Here is a 23,701-nt window from a genome sequence, read left to right on the forward strand (position 1 = left end):
AAAATGTTATCTGCTGTTAATCTTTGTTTAATTCGTTGCGTCAGCTAAAAAAAACATTAACTTGCCTGTGCATTTCCATATAAGCTGAAAAGTTATAGTAACAAAACACTCATTGGGGCCGACACTGCATTTGTTTGTGGGCAAAATTTTGCGTTTCATTTGCATTTTCTTATCAGACAAACCTAGTGCCCCATGGCGTCGTTAATAGAGCGCTGAAGCGCATAATGTCGACTATCAGAGCCAGTAACCCAAAAACTGCTAATTGGCTGGGGCCGCTAATATCGAAAAGATTAAGAAAAGCCAACTTGTTGCCTACACATGCGGTATTAGTAGTAAGCACCTACCTATTAATGCTGCCAGTTGGCGTCGTAAGAACGTTTTAGAGCTTAAGATTGGGTTTTATGAGCTTACAACACATTAGTATGATTATTGTTAAGTAAATCGTTTGACTTGCTGTTCACCAGATTATGCAATTAACGAGATTGTGGCTAATAAACACTGATTTGTATTTGCGACTTCCCGCAGGATGGATTACTATACTTGAATGGGCAAAGCCCGACTGACTCATGAACGGCACTGGAACCCCAAGGGAAAAACTCTGCAGCAGTGCTTCATTTTCTTTTTTGTTTAAGATATACGGAGGGAGAGAGAGGGACAGAGAGGCAAAGAGAGTACCGCCTTTTGTGCTGGTAACTAGCATTTACAGCGGGTTTGCATTATATTAATTTGTTATCAATTAAAAAACGAGCCACTGCTACTGTAGGTGCCAACTCTCTCTCTCTCTCCCTCTCTCTCTCTCTCTCTCTATCTTTTCGTTTCTCTCCCGTTTAGCACGACGCTGGCGCGCCTGAGCAGAGCACAGCACAGCGCGCTTAAAACTCTATAAAAAGTCTCAAACAAATCAGAAGATTTTCAGTTAAATTTCAGAATCAACCAACAGTAGTCGCGAGCAATAAATGCAAGCTGGCAAGGTCGTGTAAAAGTGTTTTCTGTACAAATCTTTGAGCCGACTGTGATTAATAATATCCCCCAGTTCTTAAAATCGAACAATAAAAAATGTTCAGCCAAAGCCGTTGTCTGTTCATTATCAGTGCGCTGCTCCTGCTAATCGCGCCCCAAGGTAAGAAATTTACCCCCGGATTCTGGAATTGTGCTGCGTGTAACCTCGAATTGTGGCCAGCAAAAAAGTGAACAGTTCATTTCTAAAGAAGCTATAAACGTGCCCAATATTTGAAACGAATGCAAGGTCATTGCTACAATTTCGCAGTTCTCGTACTCGTTGCCGCTCTCGATCTTCACAATTGTGGCTAAAATCAACTTGCTCGGTGCGGTTTTTGCCGGACGCACAATATTTGCATATTAAGCAGCCGCACACAAACCCGACTCATAACTCAGAACGCAATTCAAGCGCTGCGCATGCAATTTAATAAAAATTCACAAAGTAATAATAACCATAAAACAAACGTCAATATGAGTTTCAATAACTTGTCATCTTTTGTTTGCAAATATCGCACGTTGGGATTTTTACAAACAAGCCCATAGGGCCAATTAATATTTAAACAAAAATAATCAACTCCCTCAGCTTGTTGCATTGCCAAATTGTTGGATTGTCAGATTGACATTGTGATGGTCTATGAAGTTTTTGAGTTAAAAGTGCAGGATATTCAATTTTATGACACAACATTTTGAATTTTGTTATTTCTTTATACATATCTGTATGTGCAAAGGATTTATATTTGGTTAAGATTCAATTTAATTTAATTTTAAGAATTGATAAGATACTTAGAATTCTGAAAGACAACGCTCAAGCCATTTTATTTATTTCATTTTCCTGAAGAACGTTGATTATTAAATGCAATTAAATCCAATTACATTTGTCTTAGATTTATCTAAAGAAAATTTGAGATGCTAACGAAGCGGCCATTTTAAAAACTGCAGAAATAAAACACTACGCAGAGGGAATTCCTTATTGCTTTTAACTAACTTGCTTTTTACGCAACTTATGTCTGAATGGACGATGCAATCGTTTTTTATTGTATAATATTTTTTTATTATTATTTATGGATTTGAAATAAATATGTATCTTTGAAACAATGCAATGAATAATTGAAATCGGCTTTAATTGCGAATTTAAGCAAGTGGAAAAGCAAAAGTCGAGTTCTAAATACTCTATACCTCCCTGTAGAATAATTATATAAATTTAAAAAATAAACGAAATGGGGAAAAAACAATACACAAAATACACACTCATAAAATGCATCGGAAATCTCTAGTTCTTATAGTCTCTAATTATACGAACGGAGTTATGAAAAATCCCTAATAGAGGTGGATTGGGGGGTGTTAATGGGTCAGCAATTCAAGTTTGAGCATGACTGGCCAATTTTAAAGGAAGTCATAGCCATAAATGTAATCTCTGCCCATGCTCTGCCAGCAGCTTGAGCCCATTTACCCAAGTACTTCCTTAAATTTGTATAATTATTCTACACTTAGGTACAGAGTATTTCAAAGTCGGGACACTCGAGTATAGCTTTTCCATTTGTTTGGTGTAGAAACAGGCAGTAATAGCCTGCATCTGTCTAATTTATGCCTAAAAATGAAGGGTAGCTGCAGTTTTTGCAACTCGTGCATGCGAAACGAAAATCTTTTGACATTGAATCTCTGCTAATTGGAAATTGTACAAGCGTACATATGTGTGCTTAAATAAATGAGTATGTGTGTGTCCGTTTGTTCGCATTAGTGAGTTGCCGTTTAGCACTTTAGAGGCTACTACCAACAGCAACAGCAACAACAACAACAGCCAAAACCACATCAACAACTCGTGCTCGGCAAAACTTGCGCAGCCCATTAGCGTCTGAGAAACTGGAAATTGACTGCCAATTCAATCGAAATAGAAATGCAAACAAAAATTTTCAAGTTCGATTTCAACACAAATTGACGCAATGTGTCAATCACAAGTGGGGGAAAAGGGCTCCATCAATTTCCAATTCTGCCAGCCAGAAAATTCTGGTAGAATGTAATGATTTTGTTGGTTTTTTTCATTTCCGTCCAAAGCAAGGCTTTCACATTTTAGTAGAGCTATAATCAGCCAGACAGATAATTTGCACAAGATTCAATCTGATTTGAAAAATATGCGTGTCTTGCAATTCATATTTCAAATAGAGGGCAATAATTCAAAGTCGTTTACAAAAAAGAGTTAGGGACTTGTCATAATTCAAACGAATTACATTCATAATTCAGTAATCTTAAGCTTAACAGGAGAGGATGAAGTCAGCCATCTAGTTCATTCCTAGTACCTTTTTAAATACAAAAGAAAAAGCAACTGCCGATTGCGAGAAATTAATTGTTTTTGTTAGAAATTCATATTGATGAAGAGTTTAAAATAGAACGCATATAATACGACTGAGTAAAACGATATGAATAGCTATAATAATTAATCGGTGCAATCTGTTTGCAAAACGTAAAAGCAATGTTTTCCCCAAAAGACATAATATATTGCTCTTTTATTTTATTGTGTGTTGGTTGGAAGACGTTATCAGTACAATTCGCATCACTTGTGCGAGCAGAGGGCCAGTTTTCGAAATGGTGACTCAGCTCTAGGTGGGCCCTAGCGACGCCTCCGGAGCAGGGAGAAAGGCCGCGCTGATAAGGCAACCGCAATTAACGCAACTACTACTGTTGGCCTGGTGGTTCGCTTCGATAATATTCTGATCTGAATTAACACAAATATTTACCAGCCGAATGGGCAAATAATTTTGCATACATAGTCGTGGAACGTTCCAATTAGTACGACGCGACGGTTTCTTTCTTTAGCTGTGCACAAATGAATTCTGCAGCGATCGTTAGAAAATATTGCGCCGATAAGGGGTACGTTTGAGAACTAATTGTGGGTGTGGGTGCGCCCCACAAGGTGGGTGAGATAGCTGAAAAGCAAATACAATTAAGCAATAATAATGAATGAGCAAATAATACGCCAAATACACAGCTTGGTTATTTCGGAGCGGCCATTTGATTTATGATCGCCGGAGTGCTTTATTATGCCGTCATCGGTCTATCGTAAGATCGGTTACTATATTGTATAGCAACTGCTTTGATTATTTTTTTTATAATTATTTTGGTACATAAGTAAGGAAAGCTTAAATGGCGCTCGATTTATTCTGTGTGAGAGGATAAGCAATACAAACAACAGGGTAGTCCCTCGAAAACTATGGATAACTGTTAAAATTTACATTTCCTCTCTCTTCTCTCTCTTGCTCACAGCCTCCCGTGCAGATCTGATGTGCTACGTTTGCAATGACTGTGCCAAGGTGACGGCCACAACTCCCCTGTTGGTGTGCAACGAAAGCAGCTTTACAACAACCGGCAGCACGGAAGCCTCCACCGCCACAACCACCGAGTCACCAAGCACCACAAATGAGCCCAGCTCAACCACTACAGAGCCTTCAACAGAGGACACCACAATTAACTCTACAGAGACCTCAACAGAGACCACAACAGAGACCACAACAGAGACCACAGCAGAGCCCACAGAATCGACCGTTTCTACAGAGGCACCCGTTCCCACGCCACAAACAGCCGGTCCAGTCATTACCACAACCGGTGTGCCCACACCACCCGAAGAAAATATCAGGCAACTAACTCAAAGCGTTTCAACGGAACTCTCCAACAGCGGCAGCAACGCCAGCTCCACAATTAGTTCCAGTTCTGGTTCCATCTCTACAGTCAGCAGCAGCAGCAGCACTGAGCTACCCATTTCCACCTTCGCAAGACCAATAAACTCGACAATATTGTTGCGCCAACGACGTGATTTGGCCAGCGGCGACTATACCTACCACTGCTATTCCGTGCTAGTCACAGGAGGTTCGTATAAGATTCAGAACAGACTCTATTATTATTATACAGGCCTGTTCGACCAAATTATGTAGATGTGATCGAAACACTTGGGATAGAAAAGATAATAATAGCGACAGAAATATATAGGAAATAGATTGTATGTATTCTAAATCAAGGATCTTCTATCAAATCCTCTTCTGTGTTTTCTAAGCCGCTACAGAAAGAGTCGTTTTTAATCGGTATATGTATTACTGTTCATAGAGATTGAAAAAACGTGCTTGAAGTGATATACCCTGTACCCGTATGTAACAGGCAGAAGGAAGCATCTCCGACCCGATAAATTATATATATATTCTTTACCAGCGAGACTAGACGAATCGACCTCGACATGTCCGTCCGTCCGTCTGTTCGTATGTCTGGATAAACGCAAGGATCTCAGAAATTATAAAAGCTGGAATAACCAAAGTTGGTACCCAGATTCTAATAGGTCCGAGAAAGGACGAGTTTATTTTATTTTTGGAATTTTTCCCCCCTTCCCCCGCTACAGAATTTTCTCAATACTGTCCACATTTTAAAAGATATATTAACCAAAGATCAAAAGATACACCCTATAGTTTTATTTTGAATTTCATTCGAATCGGTAAATTCTAAGAAAACTTATTAGAAATTTGTCTGGGTTCAGGGTATTACACTGTCGGGTTCGCTCTTTAGAACTTAAATTAAGTTCTTGATTTCTTTTTCTGAGCATAGGATTGCGTATAATAATTGTAATAAGATATTATTACCCACAATTGAAAGAGGTTGGGTTGTATTAAAGTATTCCTTAGGTTGGGTAACCCATGCTCGCGTCGAGCAAGATAAAAGATTGTTGTCCAATAGTTTACATAATGTCTACATGTGAACAGATGGGCCTGCCCTGCTTATCAAGATCGTAAAGTTTTTATGAAATCGGTACAGACTATTGATATATATCCCCTTCTTCAGTATATAGTATATAAATAGGGTATTAAAATGCAGTCGATTTAACTAACCCCTCAACTGCTTTTGATTTGCTTTTCCGCAGTTGCTGGGCAACCCGATGGCATACAACGCGGCTGCTCCCGAGTCACTACCGAGGAGGATGTCTGTGGACAGCTGCAGATTCAATCGGAGAACAACGTAACGTTAAGCAACTGCCGGCCCTGCAGCATGGATAGCTGCAATGGCAGCAGTGCCCTGCAGGCCTCTCTGGGAGCCATCCTGCTAGTCCTTGTCGCTGGCTTTATCCAACGCAATTAGATCTATTGAAGCTCATCGTTACCTCTTGGGTGTCGTCGCCATAGTCGCCACCTCACCTCACACACGATACATTATATGTAAACATAATTGTTAAGATACATCATAAACAAACACACACAAAAGATATCGAAATATATTTTATGGGCGCCAAGCCCGACGAAAACTTATGTTATTAATTGCTAACAAATGAAATGTTAAAGCAAAATGTTCTTGAAATGCTAAAAAATAAAGCGCTAAAGAGCTTTTAAACTAAAAATGCATATCTTTGTCTTTATTTTATTCACTATTCGTACTGTCTGTCCGACTGTTCCTCTCGATGTAGCCGTGCGCTATCGATAGCTCTTGAATTTCCTAAATTCTATTTCTGAAACTCATATAGTATTTTATTTTCATCTTCCGGCCATACAAATGCCTTAAACGTAATGCACATATCGCAGAGTGCTTCCAGAATCGCACAAAGTGACCTTCAAAATGTAATTATTACGTATCCGCCTTGTTGTGCAAACAATTCGACACATCTAAGCAAATAAATGGGCATACTTTTAGGCTAGAGAGGCCACAAAAATAAAGCAAAACTAAGCAAATGAAAATAACGGAACCAATATATTCGTTAGCATATAAAATATTCGGCGCGCCGCAGCCAATGATAGCGATAAGATAAAAACTCTGTTGCTATTGTCCATGAATTTTCGGCACACCGAGTGCCAAAATTTTGTATACCTCCATACAATGGACTGCCGAAACAATAAACATGGAAGTAGTCCCTTATCTATTTATCTGACTGTTTATCGTATGATTCACGCGGCCAAATTCCACGCACAAAACGAACATTATCCCATAAGTATATGTTGTATATATGTACGTACTTAAATTAGTAAGTAGTTCATCAATTACTTTGGCATAAACACACGACTTGCGATGCATTAAAAATTAGTCATACAAATTTTATGGGGAAATACAAAACAGTTTTCAATGAATATATGGCCTGATCTGGACAAATTTTGGGAGCAAAAATAAAATGTATTGCTGATCCCTTAAATCCAACTACATATCCCAACAATTTTTGTAAGGAAAAGAGAATAGCGGAAAGCACTGTGCCGGGTTTCCCAAGCGCGCACAATTATATTAGTCATTATAAACTTATTGCTTGCCTCATTGTTGTAAACACATTTTGGGAATAAGTCGTATCGTTACTGTGAAGTATTTTTATGGTCAATTGGACAAATTTTATGATTTCTTTCCCTCTAGAACAATATAAATGTTTATAAAAACGCAAAATACCCAAAACCTAATACGTGTCGTAAACCTCTTGATCGCACTTGAGTCGAATCGATTTATAAGACCCGCTTGCATTAGTCGGCCTAGCATAGGAAATAAGTCCACACACCAAAAAAACCTTATCGTTCATGCTAATTAAAGTCCGCCTACTATCAGCTTTTAGCAGAGGAAAACGTGTCGTTTTATTGTTATACAATTACTAGAAGCGCTATGCTTGGGTAAATATTAGCCTTCACCTTTTTTTCTGAAAGCGGACTTCCCGCTGTATACATTTATGATCGAATTTCTCGAATTTTAACAGTAATGTACGCCTAATTCTGTTTTTGCACGGTAGAGTGGTTCAAGAAAAAGTCGTGTGGAAAAAACATTGATCATATGTATGTTATTTTGAATCGTGCCAAATGGAATAAAGTTGTGCAATCATATATAAAATTTTTGATTTTCAAACAGTGTAAAAAAAGACCGCGTAAAAACAGAATTAGGTTTACAATACGTAATGTAACTTCAAAGACAGGCTTTTAGGCACAATTATCTTCTTCAAAATTGTTTTCTCCTAAAATAAGCTTAATAAACATTGGGCGCGTTCAGCAGGTCGTAGCGATTTGCGATTTGTGATCGATCATTACTGATTTCACCTGCTGACTGCTGTGATTTGTGATTCGGATAAGTAAAAATGTCAATCGAAATCACAAAACACAAAACGGGAAATTATGATGAATCTGATTATGTATGTAGATTTTTCGATTTTAACACTATATAGTCAGAATTTTGTCGAGACCTTTGCGAAGATATATAAAATGGCCAAATGCACCCCAGCAAGCTGTGACTTTTTCACCAAAAATACTCAAATTTTTTAAAACAGTCCTCACAAGCGGTCAGCAAAGGCCAATCAACAATCGATAATTAAATCATTGATTCACTTCAGGATCTGCTCAAGGAGTATGCAAATAATTTGAAAATAATATATTCGCGCTGCTACGACAGATAATGGATGTAGGTAACAAAATAAGAGATTTCCGGTATTGTGCATTTCTTCACATTACAAATGAGGGGAATGAAAAAACACGGACATATACTATAGAAGACATATTCTAAACAATTAGCGTCAACACATTTGGTTTTAGTAATATTGAAACTCATAATATAGACAAAGTAATGCTTGTAGTATCATTTATAGTTGCATTAAATGATAAGCGACGTGTCTTTCATTATTATTCTTTTGTTGCAATACCTGCGCTCTAACTATGGAAGCTAGAAAGCAAATGCACAGTTTGTACTTGTAAAACAAACAAACTTGTGTACTTTTTCCCCATTCTGATTCCACACATGCCTAAAGAATGTTATCAATAAAGATTGCACAACCTATTATCCTTCACTTGAACCGACGGGGCATTATAATTAATACGCTTCGGACAAATGAGAGGGTATGTCTTTTTGGCACATTAGTTAGTAACTAGATCCCAATTGCAGGCCGAGACGATTGTTGAAATTAAAACTAAATTAAACCGTCTGAGAAAGAGCAAGAATAATCCAACTTGATATCAACGTTCCCCTAAGCCCTAAGCACCTCCCCACTCCCCTGCTGTTTGTGATTTTCCATAAATCTCGTATTTCTAGAAATTTGTTCATCAAAAACATTTAATATATTCTATTCTATTTTATTAAATTAAGTTTTTAAAATGTTTAATTTTAAAAAAATATTATTAAAAGTATTTGTTTTTGAAAAAATATTATTAAAAGTTTTTGTTTTTGAGGAAGTAAGTACAGGGTATTTAACGCACTCGACTTTAGCACTCCTTTCTTGTTTTATGCACAGGTCTTGTGATGTTCCCAATCAGAATTAATAGTCAAGGTGTCGGTCTTGCTATCTTTTATCAATATCGCCGATTTTGACGTTTAAGAAATTTCACTTTCCTATCAACACCATTTCCATGAAACTACACAAATACATACAAAATATAATTGACCTATAATATAGCTTATCATAACAAGTGCGATGAAGAGAACATCCTGTACGCCTAAAATCAAGAGATCAATAAAATCACAATTCGGGGAAAAGAAACTACCCAGGGGATTGTCCTATGACAATGCAAGTTTATCGCGCTCAGAGCACACCATTAACTTTATTTATGGCCTTATCATAGCCGGGCCTAAAGCGATATGCGACAAAGCGAAATTACTTATCAGCAACCATTCAGGCGCCCCCACTTCTACGCTCAACGTTTCTGCCAGCCGCTGAAAAAAGTCATGTTAACATTATATTTAATTGCTAGTTTCATTTCGAAAGTGGTACGGTGCAGTTGGCCCCAAGAACGCCGCGAGACATTCAATAAATCGTCATCTCAGTGCCGTTGAATCCTTACAAAAAAATATATAAATACAAATAAAAATGAAATCTATCTTCCTATTACTGGCTTTACTGGCACTCACAGCCATTTGTCCAGGTGAGAGATTACTGATCATGATTACAAATGAAGTTGAAAGGACTATAGGTTTTCAGATTCTAATTCCAATTCTGTTTTTCAAATGAAAAAGTTCAAGAATGCTCCGAAAAATAATCTCCTGTGAAACTGAACAAATTAAATGATCAAGTAAAACGGAATAAAACTCTGCCTACGCAATGAAAACTTTAAGTAAATTAATACAAGCTATTAATTCAACAACACAGCGCAGTGATTTGATGTAACGATTAAATAAATTTAAACTAAAGCTTGTTCTCAGGAATTTAACGGCAAATTATGGCTGCACTGCATATGAACTGCTTAGCACTGCTTGCCTAAACGCGCATCATCACGTTAACAACAACAAAACCATTAAATGTGCCTTCGCGGAAACCGATCGGGAAAACCTTTTAATTCCTAGATTAGAAAGGACCATGAAAGCTGACACTGTCCAAGTTCGAATCCTTTTACAAATTTCTTGGCTAGATTTTACCTTAAAAGATATTTTTTTACAGACAACCGTTTAAACTGGGGTTTTAAGGGTTATGTTAAGGTTCCAAGAAACTCCTAATAACGTCCGGTATAATTGTTTTTTTCCAAAATAGTTAGTCAAACTCACCCCATCTAACAGATATCAAGGACTATATCTAGTTAAAAGTTTCGCTATAAGCGTGAATCAATTTTCATTTTGAAATAAATACTGTTATTAGTTCAGATATTGTGAAGTAGAGAAGTAATAAATTTCAAGAACTACCCACACCTTTCAAACTTAATTTGGTTATTAATTAGTACGGAAAATAAATTATAATGATAAACTTATGTATAGATCTGTATCGATCTTCAATCATGTTTATGTCTATCATCTGTCTTTTGATAGTATTTCATATTTATGGGCCATTTAATAAAGAGGAAAAACCGATTCGGCATGCCACGTTCCGACGGTTTTTATCAGCATGTTCTTCCGAATAATTCCATCGAAAAATCTACGCGTTCTCCGGTACTCGGCCATTATTGTAATTACAATTATGCGACGTCGTTGTCGTGGTTACCAACAGCTATCGTAGCCATTACGCACGTCGCAAAACGTTTACTCCAAATGAGAAAACAGAAAGAATTTTATCTCTGAAAATCGAGCAAGATCGATTCACATTTCGGTGACTTATGCGTCTATGTTTTCTTTACAGCGAATGTGCTGCAATGTTACGAGTGCATTGGAGATGATTGCGATGATTTGAACGAATCATTGTTGGTTGAATGCAGCGTGGATAATACGCCGTCCACCACAGAAAGTCCCGCATCAGGTACGTCCTCAGCTGTCACAGATCATACGAGCGTAAGCTCTTCGGATGATGATCGCAGTTCGACGACGACGCCAACAGTCACAACAGATGGGAGCTCAATTGGTCCAGGTTCAAGCGATTCTACAAGCGGATCTACAGAAACTTCGTCTCTAACGTCTACCACAGATGACAGCTCAATTAGTCAAGACTCAACCGATTCTACAGAATCTTCGCCTTTAACTTCTACCACAGATGAGAGCTCAATTAGTCCAGGCTCAAGCGATTCTACAAGCGGATCTACAGAAACTTCGCCTCTAACGTCTACCACAGATGACAGCTCAATTAGTCCAGGCTCAACCGATTCCACCACAGATGAGAGCACGGTTGGGAGTTCATCTAGTCCCAGCTCAACAGAATCTTCAACCGGTTCTGCAGAATCTTCTTCTACCGCAGCCACCACAGATGAAACCACAAATGAGAGCGCGAGTAGTGAAAGATCCACAGACATAACGTCTAGTCCAACCACAACTGAAATATCGAGTCCATCGTCCACCACCGTGGCAAGTACCGACCTGTCCTCAACCACAGAGGCGAGCTCTAGTCGTAGCACAAATGTAGCTGCGACTGGCAGCTCCACCGCAACCACCGATGATAGCTCAATCAGCTCAGCGTCAACCACCACCACAGAACCAACAGAGGCAAAAAGCTCTCTGCTTGCCCGTGCATCGCAGCAGCTCATTCGAAACTATCGCTCCATAGAGCGTTATGGTCGCGCCGCCTCTGAATATCGCTCAGCCGCATGTTATACCCTGAATGTGGGCGGCGGTAAGTCTCATAAACATTTTGTATGTATGGAGATATCCTGAACTCTTCTTCTTCCAGTTATACATCGAGGTTGCGTTCGTATACCGCAGGACTGGACTTCATCCGTGTGTGCGGCTGTAGAGCAACAGATCGACGTATCTGACAATACAGACACTGATGACTGCACATACTGTTTGATGGATCGCTGCAACAGCAGCGCCAGCTTACGCGTATCGCTAATGGCAGTGCTCCTGATCTGCACACTAAAGTACCTTTTTTAGAGGCTTTATGGAAGGCAATTGTTCTATTGAATTGTTAACGAACTATCACTTTAAAGTATTTAAAGAGATCGGAGTAATATGGTACAGAAGAAACATGTTTATTCTGCTCTTAACCATTTCCAATTTTAAGTTAAGACACCAGTAGAGTAGACTTTCAAATCATGTTGAATGTATTTGTACATTGTAAATAAATGAACTCATATATTACCTGTTGTAAACCAGAAATGTGTGAAATGAAGAAGAAAATGAAGTGAAGAACAAGCAGCTTTCGCAGTTCTCAAAGCTTAAAGATAACTTCAACTAAAAATATAGTGAAGGCTGTAAAATGTCAGACGAGCATGCAAATCATTTTCACATACAATTGTGGCTACGAAAAGTAATTCCCAGATAAGTTTAATGGGGAAGTAACACTATGATTGGCAAATTTGTGAGCAAACTAGTTGCCTGTCTGGCCAGTAATGAAAACAACTTAATGTGTTTTTAGTACAATAGTTTGCTGTACAATTCAAAATCGATTTGTAAAATCAAAGCTATAGATGTCACCCATTCATAATTATGCTTCTTTAATTTGTTCACTACTTACGCGTAAGGACGAATTTCTTCGCATAGTCTTAAAATCTTCTTTTTTCAAACTTTTAATTCCACAATATGATAAATAAAGTCTTGTCCTCAATGTCCATTACGGGATTCTGCGGGTTGCGTCTCACTATAGAAACCCAGATTCATTGTGGGTATCATGTTGCTGTAGAAGGACATTTCGGCAGCTGACGGCCGCATTGGAAACTGCAACGTCTGTGCCTCCTGTGCGCTTTTTGGCGGCACAATTGAGGCCGGTTGCTCTGCCAACGCAATCGCTTGCGGCGCCATCACGGTTGCATTCAATGCCTCTTGCGTGCTTTTGGCCACACTGTGTTGGAGCTCGTGCACCTTCATGTGTACTTCTAGATGAGTTTGCTGCAAGAACGCAATGTTACAAATGGCGCAAGTGTAGTTGGGGCCGTGAGCCTCGAGTTCGTGGCGTTGCAGCTGTTCGCGTCGATTGAAACCCTGTCCGCACACCTTGCAGGCGAACAAGGAGTCCATGTGCAAGGCGCGATGTCGTTGTAAGTCCCGCTCACGTTGAAACGTCTTCTCACACACATCACAACGATAATTCCGCGACGATTTGAATGCGGGCTTCGGTGCTAAGCCGACCGGTCTATGCATGGTCATCGATTGAAGTTGTTGATGCTGCTGAAGCTGAATCGCATCGGCCTCGACGTATGGATGTAAAGGAAGCACCAATTGCTGCTGCTGCTGCTGTTGTTCAATATCGCGTTTTTCGTGCACATTCTGATGCATTTGTAGCTTATCCTTTCGTGCAAAGGAGGCTGGACAGCGAACACACTGATACGGCTTGATCTCGGTGTGGGAACGCGCATGCTTCATTAACTCCAACGGCGTCTGAAAGGAGCGCGGGCACTGTTGGCACACAAATGGCTTAATGCTGTTGTGTATGCGCAAATGCTTGGTGAGATTGGTGTTCCGCGAAAAGGACTTGGAGCAAACAGTGCAGGTGTAGGGACGCACGCCAGTGTGCACGATTGTGTGCTTCTTCAGATCGGAACGTCGACAGAAGCCTTTGCTGCAGTGTGCGTGCGCACACACATATGGGCGCTCGGCATCGTGCGATTCCTTGATGTGCGAAATAAGCGCATTGCGGGTCACCAAACGCAACTGGCAGTAGTTGCAGCTATAGGGTGCCGCAGGATCATGCGAATTTAGCTCATGCTGCTGGCAATCTGGCTGCAGCGTGAAGGCCAAGTCACAATATTGGCAAAGGAATGCGCTCTTTGGATGCATGTCGGCGTTCATTGGCGTATTCAGATCCACATTTTGATGGGCTTGCATTATCGTATGCATTTGTGCAGCATCCATGCCGAGGGGCATATCTGCATCCTCTTCGGTGGGTGCTTCTTCCTCATCGTCGCTTTCTTCTTCCTCGTCCTCCATGTCGGAGCCGATCAGAAAATCATCATCACTCGTCTCACATAGTTGATCTGGATCTACATCAATAATCTCGCAGCCTTCCTCGGCACAAAAATCGCCAGGATTGCCATTCAAGCCTGGTCTGTATTTGGGATCCAATTTGATAATGCTACTCAGATCGTCCTGCAGCTCTTGCTCACGTTCCAGCATACTCCGGCGCTGCTTATGGAAGTCGGCAAGCAGATCCAAACACCGACTGCAAATCTGCTCCGGCAAGTACTCGTGTCGATTGTACTAGTAGGACGAAATCTAAGTCTTAGTTAAATGGAAAATGGCTTTAATTTGAGAAGCTCACCCGCACACCGAGCAATTCCAGGCAGGCGTCAACAATGCGGCACTCTTCGTTATAAAAATCAGCAACTGATTCATAAATATTAAGCGAGGCGGATGTTACACAGTTGTGGCACAAACGGCAACGTTCGGCAGGACGATTTGCAGCCGGCGGCGATTTTATTCTATCATCGGCAGCTGCAACAATTTCCTTCTCGCCTTGATCAGCGATTTCGGCTACGCTATTGTCTAAATTCAACATGTTGTTCAGCGGAGTCAACTATTTCCTGTTACAAAAAGAAGTATTGCAAGAAATTGATTCTACAAGCAACACAACACAATAGATGTGCAAAGACCAGGGATGACAGCGCAAGAACCTTGCATGCCCACTCATGATTGTTATCGATAGTGAAGAAAAGATGTATCGGTAAAAACCTTCTATTTAAATTTGCATGAGAATCAAACCGCAGGTATGACATGGTTATTATAACTGTTAATATTATGGCAGTCACATAGCCTTTAATGTATTTTTATCGGATTTAAATAATTTACCGAATTACATATTTTCAAATACAAACAATAACAACTAAAACAAATGACTTTTTTCCACTTTAATTAAATTTTAGCTAGTATCCATCATTTTTAAATGAGCTTCGGTTAATATACATTTTGTCATATGGCATGGGCACGGTACAGGATGTTCTTCTGTGTTTGGGTCGAGCAGTTCCACTTCCAAATCGTATTTGCGGTCATCATTGGCGCTACGTTTCATTGATATTTGGAACGCTACAGGCGATTTCTCCTCTAGCTTTTCGCAAGCATTTTGTGGCAGGAGAATAACACACTGTTTCCAATGCGTCTCTGGAGCAAGTGGTGATGTACTGAGTACCGAGTCGTCAGGGAATCGTACCTCAAACCAAATACAAAACCCTTGATGGTCCCCCGCAGTCTGTGTGGCTAACACTTCCTTAAAACGTATCTCATTCAGCTCTTCCGCATTAATGTCCAGCAGGCTCATCCAATGCAATATAACGCCTTCGTGTAGTAAGTCATGTTGATTGAGCTGCATAATTTCTGGTTTTTTAGATTTCTGCAAACGCAGTTTCTCGCCGAAGCGTTCCATTTTGACACCATCGACCAACTGCCAATAGTCAAACAGACTTGGGACAGAGCATGGTGCTACAAATATACTGCACTCGCTTGGAAACATAATACCGTCCTCTTTCAAAAAGTTATCCCTGGCGAATAGCACCGAATTCAGCATACTCTCATGCAAAAGGTAGAACCCCATCCACTCAGATACGATTATGTCCGCTTTCTCACTCGAAGCTGGCAAAACAAAGTCTTCAATTCGCGAATGTATGACCTTAACTATAGACGTTAGTCCGTTTTCTTCTATTACATCTAATGCTATTTTTGCTGTATTCGACGCTTCCACAGCATAGACCAGTCGGGCTCCAGCTTGCGCACACAAAGCAGATAGAATTCCTGTTCCGGCACCAACATCAATAACAATTTTATCTTTGAACAAATGCTTATTATTTGTTATGGCGTCGAAATAGGCTTTTTGCCGGGGCCGATCCTTTAACATCAATTCATGAATCTCCAAGTCCTCATAGTCAGTAAAATATGTCTCCGACATTTTAATGTAGATGTAATGGCCAGGTATCAACACGTGCCTTGTTTATAATTTGCCGAACAGCAACACATACATAAATCAAAAACAACCAGCAGCCCTCGCGTCGATTTCGATAGTCGCAAGAGCATGTATATCGGCGGAATATGAGATGTGCGTAGCAGGGTTGGAAAGCGACCAGCGAGTTAGCCACAAGACTGGAAGTAACGTCCATTGCTATTTTCAATAACAACAAGTTGATTTTTGCTTCGGTCTTGCCTATACAGTATATCGGAATTTGAACATGAAGTCACTTGTTGAAAACAGCTAGAGACGAAGACCCAACAACCACCAACAAGCAATAAAGGATAAATTAATCAAGAAGCTTCGAATGCTTATTGAACCCAGCTTAGAAATAATTTCTTAACTTCTAAACCAACGCATCGCATTCAATTCGAATACTAACACTCACACAAACCATAATCCTATCCGAATATAAATAATACAAATGGTTCATTAGCAGAAATGCCTCTACCCTGCATGCTAATCACGCTGTCTTATCTTTACTTCATTTATCTCCCATATGCGACCCACTTAAAATATACTTTTAAGATAACTAGTCTGAGAGGGACAACTGCAAGCTTTAGAACTGCAGGGCCAACATAGATAAGCAAAGTTTGTGGCTTTTACCTAAAGCGTTGAATTGAAATTGATTAGTTAACGCGTCAACAGTAGATACCGGGCATTGGCCAGAGCAGGTGGGTTATTGGATCAAACTCAAGTCTAAATAGGAAATTAGCCATGACTGCTAATAAATTTTACGTACTGGTGATAGTATTAATAGCACTAAATATCTGTCAAGCATTGGGTGAGTAATGGCCGGGCAAGAATTTTATGGCGCACATTAGAGTCATCAATAACATTCTCCTTATTCAGATTGTTATGATTGCGACTCAAGCGATGAAAACTGCATAAAAAGTGTGGCGAGTGTGAATAAGACAGCATGTACTGGGGAGGACATCTGCTATACGAAAACAGGTAAGACTTTCGACTTGGGGCCATCCAAATACATAATATACAATAAGTATGTACGGCTATGTATGAAGGTATATACTATGTAAATAGCATGAGTAATTGTGCATCTTATCAGTTGATAAGCTTTTGACAAGTCCGATAACCAACAACAACAACAACTTCACTCAGCGGAATATGATAGATAGAATCGGCACTTCAACCAAATATTTGTCTTTCTTTGCAATAATTTTTTTCATCTACTGTTCTTTCTACTGTATAATTTGAAAAAAAAAAAGTCATTTGAACAAGTATGAAACGACCAAAAGGGTATCTACCATCATAAGGAGCGACTAAGTTTATAGGAAACCACATTATTAGTTAAATACCGCTTTTGTCATGTCAGCCAACCAGTTTGCTCAACACTATCAATCTTCGTATTATGTATATATGTATGTACATATGCTGATCCACAGTAGGAATTAAAGTATGAAAAGTTATATGATTACAAATGTTTAATCGGCGATTACTTCCTTTATTACAGATACAGGTACTGGCAAAGTGACACGAGGCTGTGGAGCTAAGGATAGCTGCCCTTCTGGAAATTGCTTCTCCTGTAGCGAGGATAGCTGCAATACGCATATAATCTGCAAGAAATGTGACGCTACGGACGCGTCCTGTTCGCAGACCAACGCCGATGATGCCAAATATAATCAGGTCTGTAATGTCAGCAATTCATGCATAAAACAGGTCAAGGATAAGCAAGTGGTACGCGGTTGTGTGGCCGATAATCCTTGCGGATCTGCCAATACGGACACCTGTAACGTTTGCAAAGATGCAAACTGCAACGTGGGCATCTTTCCGGAGAAGCGTCGCCTGTGCCATCAGTGTGAAAACAGCAGCTGTAACGATGTGTCCAGTGCCAGCCCCACACCCTGCCTCCTTTATGATGCAGCAGAGAAGTGCTACACCAAGGGCGACAGCGCAGACACCATGGTGCGGGGCTGCCAGTCAGACACTGCGGCCAAGTGCAGCGCCGGCAACACCGACGACAAATGCTTGACTTGCGACAGCGCAGATGGCTGCAACAATTTGAAGTTCGAGCGCACCGTCAGTTGTTTCCAGTGCTCCGATGCAACGGACTGCGCAGAAGCCCAGGACAGCAATGCCACGGAGTGCAGCAAGCCAGTAAGCTACCTGCAAGCCAATGAATGCTACTCGCAAGTGAAGAATGGGCTCGCCCTTCGCGGCTGCTTCATCGAACGTGACGAACAGTTGGGCACCTGCAGCGAAGAAACCAGTTGCACCTCCTGTGCCTCGGCAGGATGCAATAAAGCGGCGCTGGATGTGACCTTCACATGTGTACGTTGCCGAAGCGACAATTTCGGGGGCTGTCGTAACAATGCGGCAAATATTGGTGGCGAAAAGTGCAGCAACAGTACTGCGGAGGAAAAATGTTTCTGGGGTCAATGGGGTGAGTGACCTGTGAACAAACTTTAACAAATGAATAAGCAGATATGCCATTGCGTAGGGACGTTTCTCGATATTCTCCTTATGTCCTGGATGTGTTGATAATATACTATATGTTGATATTAAAGCCACTTGTTATGGGTTCGGCCAACAAAACAACAGAGCTTTCGAGGCTAAAACCTCAAATAGACAGTCCTATTAGAGCCAGCCGATATGGCAGACTTTGTTGTTTTCAATTTATTCTTAACTTACAGGCTATATCTATTTATTTTATTTAGTATTTAAGAAGCATGGCATTCAAATGTTTCTTTCATGAAACTATAAACCCATCACCATTGTTTGAAAAATGAATCTAGCTAGATTGATAAAAACTATATATGCTTAGATATTCGTTAGAGATCGCAATTTTCCTTACGATTGTCATGCGAAACAAATTGGATAACACAACCTTTTCTCAATTCCAGATGGAATAGTGTTGCGTGGCTGCCTCTCGGATGCGGATTACCTCACGACCTATCAGTGCAACAATCCCAAGGACAATAGGTGCCACACCTGTACCACCTCCAACTGCAACACCAAAGCCCCTAGTGGGGCCTCCACGCTACAGAGCTTGGGTGTAGGTTTGAACCTATTATTGGTTTTTGGCTTTTTATCGGCACGGTGGCGAGTCCTGTAAAATATAATTCAGTCCGAAATTTCAACAAAGCTGTTAATCATTTCTACAATAATTAACAATCTAATCTTAACCAACATTGTGGCAACAGTAATAAAGTTAAACAAAACGATAATAATAAAAAAGTGATATCAAAAGTATATAGAAATGTATATTTTTACAGGTAAGTAGCAAAATATTGTTTAATAAATGATAAGCGCGTTAATTCTGAATAAATACAATTACGCTATATCGATTCCTGATATAAAACACTGCTCTCGACAATTAAGAATATCAATATGAATACTATATGTAGTGGAAACTAAATATTTACTTACCCATAAGTACTATTTACTTATACAAACATTAATTGTGAAATTCTGTTGCATCGGGCTGGTCACGAAGAATAAAAGGTGGCAGCGCTACGGAAGGCGCCAAGAATTTATAAAGGTACTGCAGCGCCATCTAGCGGTACCGAGCGAGGCACCATGGTGGCAACTGCAGCCACGCAGGCGCAGGGTTGTGTCCCGATGGCACCTCAAAGTGGGGAAACGTCAAGGCCGTGATGAACGGATGCGCAAGGACGTAAAAATCCGCAGGCATACGACATCCGGCCTATAAAAGGCAAGCCGCAACACGCCATTCCTGTTTTTGGGGCGACGGTGCAGACCCACGAGGCAGTGTTTTCTTTTGGTGAACTGGAGGCCGTGCTGAAACCTGAAAAAGGAAAGGAAGAACCAGAAGCCGTTCGAAGGTGAGCATAAGGATATAGATGCAAGGCAGAACTAATGCCGATGTATACATACCTGTATATCCACTTAAATGTGCCGACCAGTGCTTAAATGCCTTTTGTTCCTTGGCATATAGATTTTCCGGCATATCGCCAAGTTTTCGGACAGCGGTGGAACCATACACAGCAGCTGCAGCGGCCGTCATAAGTAGCAGCACGAGCTGCATCGTAGCAGGAGCAACAGCGACAGCAGCAGATCCAGCACCAGCGTCTTCAACGACAGCAGCAGATCCAGCACCAGCGTCTTCAACGACAGCAGCAGATCCAGCACCAGCGTTTTCAACGACAGCAGCAGCAACGACAGTGGCAGCCGGAGCAAAGGCGCCCACCCAAGAAGTAGCAGCAGCAATAGCGGCGCCACCACAACGCAACAGCAGACACGTCCGTCTGCGCCATCAGCAGCGGAGGATAGACAAGCCGGTGAGTCCGTTCCTTGGCCACGCGCCGTGCCTATTGTTCGCGGTTGAGCAGCGACATCAGGCAGAGATCCCGCGCGCCTTACGTCGTGTCGTTTGTATGGGCTGCGCCTGCAGGGTCCCACACGCCGCCCATTGAAGTTTCTGCAAAAGAAAAAAAAAAAGAAGATAAAACAAAATATATACAGATATAATAAAAACCAAAACAAGGCAGAAAGTGGCACCTAAACAGAGCTTGGCGCTCTATTTAATTCAAAAAAAAAAAAAGTTCACACTCTTATACACACTTATATTGTATGAAGATTGCCAATTGCAGTAGCGCGCAGTGTTTTATATGTATTCTTATATTTCTATTGCGCCCATGACCGTCGAGAGCTCTCGTTAGGATTTGGTTAGACATTTTTCTATAAATTTTTGTACCGCGCATATTTTTCTCATACACATACACATATATCTATATACATATTTATTTGCCATAAACATACTTGCATGTTGGCGCACATAAAGAACCGCATTGGCCGTTGGCAAGCCTTCTTTATTTTGTTTTTATATAAATTATTATTGTTCCATATTTACATTGTTTTCACTCACACTCAATCACACTGAAATATATGTATGTTTGTAGCCACATAAACTGAAAATTAATTGTTAATTTTAATGGTCGCACCGTTGGTGATGATGCATTAAAGCAGCATCAGTAGGGGCGGGAGACTCACCTGTGCCATGGAATAGCCCAAGCACGGTCCAAATAAGGGTATCCAAGAAACATTTTGCCTTTGGATACAGGCAGGGTGGGTACGCCTGGGATAACAACAGCAAAATCCCACACGGTTGTCCGATGCCACAATTTCTGTCCGTCCGCACGTATATAATCTCCTTTTACAGTCACCCGTATTCGTACGGATGGCTTGAGGGAGTTATCCGTTTATTTGTTTTTTTGTCGCATTACGTTTCTTTTAGTTTATGTTAGTTTTTTTGGTTTGTTTACGTTTTGAATTCGGTTTTGTATATTGCGCGTCGAATTTATTGTAGTGATGGCATTTTGTTTATCGATGGAGGAACCGTGTTATCGGTTATTGTACGACTCACGCGGGCATAGGGTTGGAACCACACACCCAAGGAGAATTCCGATGAGCCAGCCGGCGTTGCCCAAGAGGAAAAGCGTAGTCGTAACAATATGGCGCCCAAATTGGATGTTTGAATTTTTAATGCCAAGGAGTAGGTGGAGTTGTTTAGGGCCCTGTACCACGTTTGGGGAGGAGTCTAGGCAGCCGCCGTACGCAGGCTGAGAATTTAGATAGGAAAAAAATAAATTAAGCCGATGGCTAGGGGCCGACGATCGGTATGGTAGGGACGGAATCCCTTATAGCACCAACTGCAAGCGTGTGTGACATGGACAGTAAGTCACGAAGGTGCGAGTATGAGCCCTTCGTTTGCGACTGCCATTTGGAACGACGCTAGGCAATGGGTACTATGGGGGGATTCCAATGCGCGTTTGTTTTGTTATTTCGTTTCAGTGTTCTTTGTTGTAATTCTTGCGTCAATTCGTTTGTGCACGGTCGCCGTGGTGTCATCGTGTTTGCCTGGTGGACGTAGAGTACCGGTGGCCCAGGATGACTAGGAAAGTCGCCTGCGATGCACCGCTACGCACGGTGAGCCAGAGCAGATGGTGCACAAAACAGAATTGGGTGTCAAGAAGCAACCATTTAATTTGTTGGCTGTCGTTCATCGCCGTCAAGGCGATAAATGTAGCAGCGAACAAATATAGCAGGATTGTGGCGTAGGGCAGCTGTAACAGGCGTAGATATTAGAGGAGCCGTGTTTGGGTTTCGGCGGAGTGTGAGTCTCAGCCCCTATATACAGAAGTTTAAAAGAAAATTTGTTTGTTTATTGCTTACATTTTATTAAGTCTGTTTGGTTACGTTTGGTGCATATACATATGTTACATTTGTCTTGTGGTTGAGCGTATATATATTTTTTTTTTGGTTTCCGTGCAAAGTTGGACGTGAATTTATTTAAAGATTTGTTTTTTTTTATTTTTTTTTTTACTACTATATTCATATTTATTTATTCCAATTCACATATTTATCTATTTATTGTTGTACCTATTTATTTATTTATTTATCCATCATACATATTCAGCGTACATATATTTTCTTGCCCATTTGTTTTTGTTGTTTTGGGCGTTTGCAAACATTTTCATTGTTTGGAATACATATATACAATTATCCAATTAATACGAATTTTTCTTCGGGGCCTGCTTGAAAGCTGAACAAATTCATAATCCAAAATATAAATAAATATTATAAAAAAACAGAGCGTATTTTTTTTTGGATTGAGATGGAAAAGGATTCTGCGCGTGCGTATAACACCAGGTCGAGAACGGCCAGAAATGATGATCCAGTGCTGGAGGAACACCTAGAAGGAGCCGTAGGTTTTTCCACCGGTGGCCTCATGCACACTCCTCCGAGGCCGTCCATAGCACCAGCAGTACACTGGGACGCCGAGCCAGTAGTCGCGTCGGTGGTAGAAGCAGCAGTGGCCCAGGCGAACGAAACATACCGCCAATCGCAAAAAGAGGGTATCAACAAAGTGTTGCAGGAGGAAATCCGAATGGGGTTTCAAGACTTGATGGGCGCGTTGAAAGAAGTTTTGCAACCGCGAGCGAATAGCGGCGATTCAGCTGCAAATGGAGCATGGCAACCGCCAGTCAGCCAGAATCGGGGTGCAGTGCCAAAACGGCCGCATCAATACCAGGCTGAACCTCTAACACCAGCAAGAGGAACTTCGCGTCCAGTAGCAAGGCCAGCGGCAGCTAATTCCTCCAGTGGAGCTGGCAATAGCAGCAACACAGCTCGAAATTGGCAAAATCCCGCAGCACAGTCGGCCCGTCGAAGAGGCAACAGGCGTTACGATGGGAGTGGTCAGCTGGACCCGCCTCCTCCGTATGTAGCGGCGAATGGCAGATCCGGATGGTGCCGCGTCGAAAAGTGGGACATCGTTTTCAGCGGCGATAAGGAAAAAATGGCTGTTGAAGACTTCGTTTTCCAGGTCGAGTTCCTTCAGAGGCAGTGTCGCTGCGCATGGTCCGAAGTATTAAACAGTTTCCATCTGTTAGTAACTGGGCACGCTCGCGAGTGGTACTGGCAGTACGTCAGGGACCACCGGGCAGACAGCTGGCCAGAACTAAAACGGAGCATGCTGTCCCGTTTTAAAGGCGCCGCCGATGAATTCGAGCGCATGCGTCAATTGCGCGA

General features: G+C 41.1%; 6 protein-coding genes across 7 annotated transcripts; 3 read left to right on the forward strand and 3 right to left on the reverse strand.

The window, feature by feature from the left end:
* Window positions 1-939: 939 nt before the first annotated feature.
* Window positions 940-6,271, forward strand: LOC115631499 (uncharacterized protein P19A11.02c). The gene is made up of 3 exons (XM_030528259.1): window positions 940-1,120; window positions 4,258-4,857; window positions 5,894-6,271. Exons 1-3 carry the CDS (start codon window positions 1,057-1,059, stop codon window positions 6,106-6,108), a joined length of 879 nt encoding a protein of 292 aa, XP_030384119.1. The 5' UTR covers window positions 940-1,056; the 3' UTR covers window positions 6,109-6,271.
* A 3,410-nt stretch (window positions 6,272-9,681) lies between these two features.
* Window positions 9,682-12,410, forward strand: LOC115631498 (cell wall protein IFF6). The gene is made up of 3 exons (XM_030528258.1): window positions 9,682-9,830; window positions 11,012-11,932; window positions 11,990-12,410. Exons 1-3 carry the CDS (start codon window positions 9,776-9,778, stop codon window positions 12,190-12,192), a joined length of 1,179 nt encoding a protein of 392 aa, XP_030384118.1. The 5' UTR covers window positions 9,682-9,775; the 3' UTR covers window positions 12,193-12,410.
* Window positions 12,397-14,758, reverse strand: LOC115631497 (oocyte zinc finger protein XlCOF28). The gene is made up of 2 exons (XM_030528257.1): window positions 14,516-14,758; window positions 12,397-14,454 (listed from the first exon to the last, which is right to left on the reverse strand). The coding sequence occupies exons 1-2, from the start codon at window positions 14,750-14,752 to the stop codon at window positions 12,862-12,864; spliced, it is 1,830 nt and encodes a 609-aa protein (XP_030384117.1). The 5' UTR covers window positions 14,753-14,758; the 3' UTR covers window positions 12,397-12,861.
* A 319-nt stretch (window positions 14,759-15,077) lies between these two features.
* LOC115631690 (protein arginine N-methyltransferase 6) lies at window positions 15,078-16,187 on the reverse strand. Its single transcript, XM_030528512.1, has one exon. It carries the CDS (start codon window positions 16,130-16,132, stop codon window positions 15,113-15,115), a length of 1,020 nt encoding a protein of 339 aa, XP_030384372.1. The 5' UTR covers window positions 16,133-16,187; the 3' UTR covers window positions 15,078-15,112.
* A 606-nt stretch (window positions 16,188-16,793) lies between these two features.
* Window positions 16,794-19,396, forward strand: LOC115631548 (low-density lipoprotein receptor-related protein 2). 2 transcript variants are annotated; one of them, XM_030528323.1, is made up of 4 exons: window positions 16,794-16,973; window positions 17,042-17,143; window positions 17,661-18,590; window positions 19,051-19,396. In XM_030528323.1, exons 1-4 carry the CDS (start codon window positions 16,907-16,909, stop codon window positions 19,260-19,262), a joined length of 1,311 nt encoding a protein of 436 aa, XP_030384183.1. In that variant the 5' UTR covers window positions 16,794-16,906; the 3' UTR covers window positions 19,263-19,396. The 2 variants fall into 2 exon arrangements, with proteins under 2 accessions (XP_030384183.1, XP_030384184.1); XM_030528324.1 differs by lacking the exons at window positions 16,794-16,973; window positions 17,042-17,143 and adding an exon at window positions 17,459-17,568.
* A 245-nt stretch (window positions 19,397-19,641) lies between these two features.
* LOC115631807 lies at window positions 19,642-20,221 on the reverse strand. Its single transcript, XM_030528644.1, has 2 exons — window positions 20,045-20,221; window positions 19,642-19,955 (listed from the first exon to the last, which is right to left on the reverse strand). The coding sequence occupies exons 1-2, from the start codon at window positions 20,193-20,195 to the stop codon at window positions 19,777-19,779; spliced, it is 330 nt and encodes a 109-aa protein (XP_030384504.1). The 5' UTR covers window positions 20,196-20,221; the 3' UTR covers window positions 19,642-19,776.
* Between the last annotated feature and the right edge of the window lie 3,480 nt (window positions 20,222-23,701).

Source organism: Scaptodrosophila lebanonensis, unplaced genomic scaffold, assembly GCF_003285725.1.
Source record: "Scaptodrosophila lebanonensis strain 11010-0011.00,11010-0021.00 unplaced genomic scaffold, SlebRS2 tig00001412-arrow-pilon, whole genome shotgun sequence".
Taxonomy (NCBI): Eukaryota; Metazoa; Arthropoda; class Insecta; order Diptera; family Drosophilidae; genus Scaptodrosophila; species Scaptodrosophila lebanonensis.

Excerpts from the sequence above, each read along its gene's own strand:
- LOC115631499 (XM_030528259.1), top strand. The coding sequence starts at position 1,057 with ATGTTCAGCCAAAGCCGTTGTCTGTTCATTATCAGTGCGCTGCTCCTG. Across the intron at positions 1,121-4,257 it reads CCTGCTAATCGCGCCCCAAG|CCTCCCGTGCAGATCTGATG; the intron begins GTAAGAAATTTA and ends TCTTGCTCACAG. Across the intron at positions 4,858-5,893 it reads TTCCGTGCTAGTCACAGGAG|TTGCTGGGCAACCCGATGGC; the intron begins GTTCGTATAAGA and ends GCTTTTCCGCAG.
- LOC115631498 (XM_030528258.1), top strand. The coding sequence starts at position 9,776 with ATGAAATCTATCTTCCTATTACTGGCTTTACTGGCACTCACAGCCATT. Across the intron at positions 9,831-11,011 it reads ACTCACAGCCATTTGTCCAG|CGAATGTGCTGCAATGTTAC; the intron begins GTGAGAGATTAC and ends TTTTCTTTACAG. Across the intron at positions 11,933-11,989 it reads TACCCTGAATGTGGGCGGCG|TTATACATCGAGGTTGCGTT; the intron begins GTAAGTCTCATA and ends TTCTTCTTCCAG.
- LOC115631497 (XM_030528257.1), bottom strand. The coding sequence starts at position 14,752 with ATGTTGAATTTAGACAATAGCGTAGCCGAAATCGCTGATCAAGGCGAG. Across the intron at positions 14,455-14,515 it reads TGGAATTGCTCGGTGTGCGG|TACAATCGACACGAGTACTT; the intron begins GTGAGCTTCTCA and ends TCGTCCTACTAG.
- LOC115631690 (XM_030528512.1), bottom strand. The coding sequence starts at position 16,132 with ATGTCGGAGACATATTTTACTGACTATGAGGACTTGGAGATTCATGAA.
- LOC115631548 (XM_030528323.1), top strand. The coding sequence starts at position 16,907 with ATGACTGCTAATAAATTTTACGTACTGGTGATAGTATTAATAGCACTA. Across the intron at positions 16,974-17,041 it reads AAATATCTGTCAAGCATTGG|ATTGTTATGATTGCGACTCA; the intron begins GTGAGTAATGGC and ends CTCCTTATTCAG. Across the intron at positions 17,144-17,660 it reads CATCTGCTATACGAAAACAG|ATACAGGTACTGGCAAAGTG; the intron begins GTAAGACTTTCG and ends CCTTTATTACAG.
- LOC115631807 (XM_030528644.1), bottom strand. The coding sequence starts at position 20,195 with ATGCAGCTCGTGCTGCTACTTATGACGGCCGCTGCAGCTGCTGTGTAT. Across the intron at positions 19,956-20,044 it reads ACATTTAAGTGGATATACAG|GTTTCAGCACGGCCTCCAGT; the intron begins GTATGTATACAT and ends TTCCTTTTTCAG.